Below are 8,009 nucleotides of genomic sequence, written 5' to 3' on the forward strand. Positions count from 1 at the left end.
GTCACTAGCCAGGTTTCATAATCCACAGGCTTCCCAGGGACTATGGGAGGGTGGGAGTTGAGAAGAAGGATGAGGTGATGAACACACACCTCTGTTCCACGCACAAGAGCAAAAAGAGGAAAGCTCAGGGCCCCAGGGCCCAATCAAGAGCCCAGAGCCCTGAGCAAATCTGCCCAATGTCCGAGTAGACAGCCCTGAGGGATTCAGGGTGAGCAGGGGCCCAGTTGTGTGACCTCAGTCCCCCAAACCTCTCCAAGCCTCCATCTCCTGTCAACCAATCAGCAGAAGCCCATGGAGAAAGCCCTGTGGTCTCTGTCTATAGCACCCAAAGGCTGGGGAAATGCCATACCTCAGCTGTCTCCCCCCAGGCCCGGCCACTCCTCCCCCTCCCGGCCCAGCAGATCACCCAAAGTAGGTGCTGGAATGCTGCTCCCCCACCAGCCCCTGGCCCCAGGCCCTTACTGGACACCACAACTTGTTTTAAAGAAAAAATAATATTTATTTGCAATATAAACAAAGTCCCGTTGCTGGTTCGGGATATATATATATGTATGTGTGTGTGTATACACGTATGTTGGGTCACAAATTTTCCTTCATAAGATCATAAAGCAAAACTGGCCACCCTCCTGGCATACTCTCATTTACACAAATCTGATGCATCTTTCCAGGTTTTTCTTTCTAAAAGTAAAAAAGAGAAAGAACCATGTACAGCATGGAAGCTTTTTGTCAATTTCTCGACTGTGGCAAGATTTTAATCCGCTGCCTTTAAGAATCCCTGAAAACCGCCCCGTGAGGTAAGACGCAGTGGGGCAGAGCTTCCGTGGCCTCGCTCACACACCAGGTACTGGCTCACTCAGGGACCCCGGGCTGACCACTCCCCACTTCCTGGGCCCCTGTGCCGTCCTGACACCTGGCGGGACGCAGGCTGGAGAAGGAACGAAACTGGAGGAAGATAACGGAATCCGTGGCTTTGTTCTGTGGATCCTGGGAGGGGGTGGACAGAGCCCCATACCCCTTTCACTTGTCCATCCTTGCCCCTTCCGCCCCTGCCCTGGGATTGAAACGGGTGCGAGTTTCCTGGTAGTAGAAGGCATGGGCAAGATGAGTGCAGGGCAAGCGTCCACGGGACAAGGGGCCTAGGAGTGGCAGCTAGACCGAAGCAACAGCCAGGGTGAGGGACAGGGCTGGGTCTCCACCACCTAAGCTTCCCCCAGCCCCTGGGCCTCCTCTCTCAGTCACAAACAAACGGGGGGAGGGGGAGAGAGAGAGAGACAGAAGTAGTGGGTACGTAGAAAAAGGGCCCTGGGCCCAGGCCCTCCTACGGGCTGAGCCCAGAGGGCTAATGCTACTGCTTGGCAGCCCCCCACAGCCCCACCTCCGGTAGGGGTGGCAGCAGAGCCTCCCATCTCCTGCCTCAGGGAAGCTGCAGAGGCCGCTGGAGGGCAGAGAACGCACAGGCCACACACAGGCCACCCGGCAGCCCAGCAGTCACGTCTTGCAAGTACAGTGCCATGGGGCTGGGCCGAGAGACGTGGGCAGGACTGGGGGTCTGATGCCGAGAGAGCAGCAAGCCGCCCCTTCGAGAAGGGCCTGCTGCAGAAATGGGAGGCTTCACACATGTGCAAAACGCATTTGGTCAAGATCAACATGGGGTTTGTCTTTTTCCATTAAAAACAAACAAACAAAAAAAACCCAATCATTGCTTTTGGAAATAGGAAGAAAAACAAAACTGAGAACACTTCTCTCTCTCGAAGGATCAGGGAAGGGATGAAATACTGGTTTATACAATCCACTGTTGCATGTAGCCTGAAAATAACACTTTTCGTTAAAAAAGAAAAATCGAGAAGAGCTTGAACACTTGCCATGCTCCGGGGAGCTTGGATTTACCTGCCAAATGTAAAAAGTAAACTCAGGTCCGTGGATGTGTCTTTAAAAAAACAGCCAAACTGGCCGGGCCATCTGCCGGTGGAGTATCCTGGGACAAAGGTGAGGCCCCACCAGCCTCCCGAGGCCATGCGTCCCAGAGCTCAGGGCCTCCCAGGGATGTCCTGTGGAGAGAGGCCTTGCTGCAGGGTCCGCCCCCTCCGGGCACTGAGGGAAGCTCGGCCACCCACCAGCCTGGGCCTCTGGGCACAGGCCATGGCCCACGATGTCTAGGTTCTGGCTGGACGTAGCAGGAGTGGGCCGCCCACCTGGCTCAAGGTGGGCGTCGGGAGGGGCCGGCCCCGCCCACCTGCACCCAGCCTCACGTGGACTCCAGGGTGTTGAGCGGGAACAGGTTGTGGTTGGTGGGCGTGGAGAAGTAGAGCTGCTCGCTGGGGGTATGGTTGTCGCACGGGCTGCTCAGCCCCAGCGTCCGCTCGAAGTCCAGCAGCTGCCCCATAAAGTTGAAGTTGGGCGAGATGTTGGACTTTTTTCTCTTGACGAAGTCGTAGGCATCGTTGAGCGACAGATTCATCTTCTGCATCAGGTAGGCCACGGTGACTGTCACCGAGCGGCTGATTCCTGCTAGGCAGTGCACCAGGACGCCACACTTCTTGGAGCGGGCCTCATCTGAAACACACAGGCATGGGTTAGGAAGGCGCCTCCTCCGGGGAGCTGGAGGTGGTGCCGGGGCGCAGAGGTTGGCATAGTCACTAGCTGGCGCTGACTGACTCTTGGGGGACCTGGTGGAGGCCCACAAGGGTGGAATGGTAGTTTGAGGTGGAGGTCAAGAGCACGACTGTGGAGAGGGCGCTGCCACGCATTAGCTTCAAGTCACTCATGTCCCGGGGCCTCAATTTCCTTATCCATAAAATGGGCCCCCTTGTTCACAGTGCTCTTGTAAGGACCTAAGCCAAGAGAGGGCTCTCTGAACACTGGCACTAGTGATGGTCACAGTTACTGCTCGGACCACTACTGCGACAGCTGACTGCCCGGCCTGTGCCGAGGGGGTCACCCGTGTCCTCTCAGGCCATCTGCACCACGGTCAGCAAGTTCATTTTATAAATGAGGTCACAGCCGCAAAAACAGAGTGACAAGCCCAAGACCACAGAGAGGCTCCTCCTAACTCCTAGCACACCACTGTCAGCCCCTGGCCTGTCAGCAGAGGCCGAGCTTGTTCTCCTGGGGCTCCTGTGGGGACCCTCGTCGAGGGCCTCCTGGGAACAGGCTCAAGGGAAGCCCTTGAAAGGGAATGGGGGGCCCAGCCCTACACTCAGCGCTGCCCTGTCCCCCACACCTTAGCCTTACTCCTGCACAGCCACTTATGGGACTTCCCAGCAGGCCCCTGCACCGGTGACATTCCCACCGCAGCCAACCAGGTTCTGCGGACCCTCCCAGCTTCCCCCAGCGCCGCTCTCCGACTCCTCTGCCTGACACCCAGTAGGAGCTCAATAAACACTGGCAGAGCCACTGAACAGCTCAGTCCTGTAATCACTCCTCCTGGGGCCCAAGGGCTGCTGCCTCTCCCCGTCCCACAGCTGTGCCAAGCACGGAGATTAACAAGAGGCAGCTCTCTGGGGCCCTCAAGGTCCCCACACCTCTCTGATTCTGGGCCCGATGGGTGCCCAGGCACACAGTGGGCACTCAATCAGTACACCCCCACAGGACGCTGCACAGGTTCCCAAGTTGTTCAGCCCCTAGTGCTCATTTGCTCTGGCAGAGCTGCCCCTCCTCACCCCTTGGAAGGATACCCAGGGCTAAGCGTGCAGGAGGTTCTTAATCCAGATTCAGGGACTGCCTGGGGGCAAGACTAGCAGGGGAAGAGAGAGATGTTGTAGCTTTGTGCAGAGTCCCGTGGTCTGACCTTGAGACTTGGGGCTAATGGGGTGGTGGAGAGGAGTCTCCAGGAGGAGGGGACATACCAGGATCTGGGAAACGCTTGGCCCCCAAACCCACTCCCGAGTGATCCAAAGTGAAACTGCTTCCACTGGCTTTATTTTTAGCCTTCTCAGGGTGTGGCTGAACAGTGTGGGGGCTGGGGCTTGATCCTGTCCCGCTAAGTCCTAGGGGATGCTTGGGCCTCTAGTCCTTCACTTGTCCCCCACCCCTATATCCTATTCTGTCCCCAGATGCAGAGGGGCCTCTCGGAAGGATCCAGGCACCCATGAGCCAGGCTCAGCCCTGGGAGTCTGGGGTCCCCCTCTCCCCTCCCGTCTTGCTGGAGGAGAGTGTGTGCACTCAGGTGGCACCCAGAGACCTCCTGGCCGTGTCCTCCAGGGCAGAGCTGGGAAGCTCCCGACGCCCCAGTCCCGGCCCCTCCCCCAGGCCTCAGCTTCCTTCCTTCCTCCCAGCCAGGCACCTAGTTTTGGTTCCCAGTAAGCGGATGAGGCGGGGAAGCCTCCCACTTCCTGTTATTAAAGCTAGCCCGGCCCAGCTGACACCAAAACGCCCTCCACTGGACACAGCCGCCAGCAGGAGATGACTGCCCAGGCCACCTCCTCTCTGGCACTGGAGGCTGGGCACAAACACGGGGTCACCATGCTCAGAGAGCCACGGGTTTACATTCATCCTTCCCCACACCCTGGGTAAGAGCTGGGCCAGGAAGATGGCCTGCAGTCTAACAGCCTCCAGCTGGCCACAGAGGAAGCAGGATGGGGAGGGCAAAGATAAGGCAACTGGTGGAGCTTGAGTCAGCTGGGGAGGAAGGGGGCTGAGGGCTCTAAGCGAAACAGCAGAACATACTGCTCTGGGGGAGGTTCCCCTATACTCGAAGCAAGCCCCACTGACTGCCGGGAGCATCCAAGGCCCTACTGAGCCACTCTGGGTCACCACATTCCAATAGCTGCCCATTTGAGGTCAGCTTTTGGCTCCAGGGCTACCCTTCAACCCCCTCAGGTACAAAATAAAGTCCAAAGAGGCACTGTGCAGCCCCCTCCTGGAAAACATGTGTGCTGAGGCGTGATGCAGAGCAAGTAAGACCTGTGGGAGGTCTGAGAGCTGTGATGTTTCAGCTTGCTGAGCCCAAAACAGCAGAGCCAGAAAAACACAAGCTGGACAGTAGAGTCCATGGGGTACCAACAGTTGGGGGGTGGGGGAATCCAGGACTCAGGGGACTGCTCAGGTCCCGAGGGCCCTGGTGACTCACAGCAGGCTTGGGTTCGGCCACGGGTGCAAGCTGGCACATGCAGGGCACACACAGGCTCCGACAGGCCCCGAGGTACCCAGTCAGGCGCCAGGGACACCCAAGTCCCGTACACACCTTGACGCACCTGCCCACCAACCCCACCCAGAGCATAGTGACACCTACCAATGAAGCTGATGGCCTCGGGAAAGAACTGGGAGAGGTTCTGGCTCCAGTGGTCGGAGATGGGGATCTGCTTGTAGGTGAACTCGCCACCATGCTCAAAGGCGTTGGGCAGGTTAGGCGTGACGTTGAGGATATACTTGATGCCGTACTTGCCGAGTACGTCCAGGTTAGTGGAGTCCTTGGCACAGCCGAGGTAGAGGTAGGGCAGGATCTGGACGGGGAAGGCTGGTTGGCTGGATGGCACGGGGCTGCCATCCGACTCGGTGGCACTGCTGGGCAGCTCTCGGTCTGATTCCCCGTCTGAGCAGTCGGAGCTGATCCGCAGGCCCCCCAGGCCCAGCACTGAGGTGGGTGGTGAGCCACTCGGTGAGGACGAGCTGTCCACGTTGGTCTCGCAATGCTCTGAATACTCTGTCTGGAACTTGTTGAAACCACCTGTGGCCGGGGTAAGAGGGCCTGGGTGAGAGACTCCCCATGCCACTGGCCGATGCCCCCAGACCAATGGGCTGCCCAAAACCAACAGTGGTGGCCAGGGCTGCCCCTGTCAAGCGCTATGACACCACCAACGGCCAATATGGGTCCTGCCAAGCATATTACACGTGTACCATGTTCTCTACATCATCTATCCAGTGACCCACTTAGAATGGGAAACTGAGGCCCCAGGAGATGAAGTGACATGCCTGAGCTCCATACCCTGACCCATAAGGCTTCAGGGTCCCAGCCATATCACCAGCTTTAGGGCACTTAAGGACAGGCCCCAGCTCATTTCTCTTCCACAGCTCCCATGCACACCTGGCACCCATGGGTGCTCCATAACCACTAAACGGTAAAGGAAAGCAGACAACCCCATCTCGACTCAGCACCTGTGGGTTTGTGAACCCCTCTTACAGATGAGACAGCGGGGCCAGAGCTGGGTCCAGGTCCGTTACAGGTCCACAGAGGGACTCCGGTCCTTGTCCCTCACCCCCAACCACGGTCAGGGCGGGCAGCGTGAAAGTACTGGTTGGCTCTTTCCTCTCACAGTGGCAAGTTCGTAAAAGGGGTCCCAACTCCACCTCTCCCCCTGGGAACTCAAGACCCTCAGCCTTAGAAACACAGAGGGGGAGGGCTGCGGGGTTTACACAGCCCCGAACCGGGGAGCGCCTTGCAGCTAGGATGGGCCCTGCGCCCGAGGGTGCCGCAGGCCTCCCCTCCCCTCCCCTCCCCGCCTGCCCGCCCGCTGCCAGCGAGAGGCCATTTTGGAATGTTAATTGGAAACACCGGCTGCAGCCACTCGCCCCCCAGCTGCCTCCCCCTTCCACAAGCTTTAGGGCAGTAGGCTGGGGACTTGGGGGTCCCGGAAAGCCAGGGCAGGGGACGCTGCTTATAGTCCTGCCCCAAGTGCCTCTGAAAGGCTGTGACCCCCAAGTAGTGAGACCAAAGCGGGGATGCCCGGAGTCCCCCCACCCAAACGTCCCCCTACCTTGGGGGTGGGGATTAATGCTGCCAAAGGCTCCTATATCCTGACCCTGGTCTTCCAGGGACACACATTCTAGGCTGGAGGAGCTGGACATGGGTGCCCTGTCATCTCTGGGGTCCCAGGAGGCGGCCCCTTCCTCGTCTGAGGGGCTCAGCAGGAACCTAGGCGCTGCCATGGTCCCAAAACAGGGGAAAAAAAAAAAAAGGAAAGCCCAGGCCGGGAAAGTTTGTTCAGCCCACTCGAATCGTGCCGAGAAGGTGGTGCAGAGGGGGCCCTCGTGCCAGTCTAAACCCTCACCGCGGGGGCCGAGCTCCCGGTAGAGGCGGATGCGAGCCGGGGGCGACGTGGCGCCGGCCGGGCAGGCGTAGCGCATGGAGAGAAAGCAGCCTCCGGCGGGGGCGTCAGGGAGCCTCGGGAGAGCCCCAGTCCCGGACGGGGGTCTCAGGGCTGCCCTCACCTTGGAGGTAGTAGGCCTGGCAGCCGTCGTCGCGCAGCTTTTGCAGGAGCAGGCCAAGCACCGAGGCGGGAGCGCCGGGCTCCGGCTGCCACTCGGCCGTGGCCTCGTCGTAGAGCAGCACGGTGGCCGCCTTGCAGCGCGTGGCGAAGCGCTCCTTGTCGGCGTGGTTGGGGATGATGGAGCGGATGGGCAGGTTGCCCTTGCGCAGGCGGCGCAGCATGAGGCCCGGGATGGCCAGGTTGATGGCCGTCTCGATGTGCGACGACTCGAAGAGCTCGTGCGGCCGGCAGTCGAGCAGCAGCAGGGACGCGCCGCCGCGCGCCTCCAGCTCCTCCTGCAGCCACTCGGCGCTCTTGCAGGGCATGGCCCCCGCGCCCGTCGCCGCTCCCGCGCCGGTGCTAGTGCCGGACCCGGGCCCCGCACCGGGCTCCGACCCCGCCCCGGTGTCCCCAGCAGCCGACGCCCCCGAGGCCGACATGTGCGCCCGCGCTGGGGGGCCGCGGAGCTGGTTTTTCATGGGGAGCGCGGGCGGCCCGGGGCAGGGGCCGGGCAGCCCTGCCCTGGGACGGCGCCCCGGCCGCGCGGGCCCCAGCCGCGTCTCCGGGCGCCCGCCTCCCGCCGAGCTGCGCGCCCGCCGCCCCGGCCTCCCGGCCTCCGTCCCGCCCGGCCCTCCGCGCGCGCCGCGGCCTGACAGCCCCAATTAAACGGCGGCTCCGGCGGCCGCGCGCCGAGGCGTCCTCCGGGGGGCGGGGCCGCGGGGCCGGCGCCCGGGCTTAAAGGCGCCGCGCCTCCGCCGCCCCTCCCCGCGGAGGACGCGGGCGCGCTCGCGGCCCCGCGCGCGCAGAGACCTGCGCCCGCCGGGG

The 8,009-nt window shown here is 61.0% G+C and overlaps 1 protein-coding gene across 1 annotated transcript; it reads right to left on the reverse strand.

Moving 5' to 3' along the window:
* Positions 1-478: 478 nt before the first annotated feature.
* DUSP7 (dual specificity phosphatase 7) lies at positions 479-7,797 on the reverse strand. Its single transcript, XM_041763950.1, has 3 exons — positions 7,147-7,797; positions 5,231-5,665; positions 479-2,553 (listed from the first exon to the last, which is right to left on the reverse strand). The coding sequence occupies exons 1-3, from the start codon at positions 7,661-7,663 to the stop codon at positions 2,246-2,248; spliced, it is 1,260 nt and encodes a 419-aa protein (XP_041619884.1). The 5' UTR covers positions 7,664-7,797; the 3' UTR covers positions 479-2,245.
* Positions 7,798-8,009: the final 212 nt, after the last annotated feature.

The sequence above is a fragment of the Vulpes lagopus genome, chromosome 7, assembly GCF_018345385.1.
Source record: "Vulpes lagopus strain Blue_001 chromosome 7, ASM1834538v1, whole genome shotgun sequence".
Classification (NCBI taxonomy): domain Eukaryota; kingdom Metazoa; phylum Chordata; class Mammalia; order Carnivora; family Canidae; genus Vulpes; species Vulpes lagopus.

What these genes read in the sequence shown, in the direction of transcription:
- DUSP7 (XM_041763950.1), bottom strand. Translation starts at nt 7,663, where the DNA reads ATGAAAAACCAGCTCCGCGGCCCCCCAGCGCGGGCGCACATGTCGGCC. An exon ending in CCAGGCCTACTACCTCCAAG is followed by an intron (nt 5,666 to 7,146) that starts GTGAGGGCAGCC and finishes CCCCGGCCACAG; the next exon opens with GTGGTTTCAACAAGTTCCAG. An exon ending in CGAGGCCATCAGCTTCATTG is followed by an intron (nt 2,554 to 5,230) that starts GTAGGTGTCACT and finishes TGTGTGTTTCAG; the next exon opens with ATGAGGCCCGCTCCAAGAAG.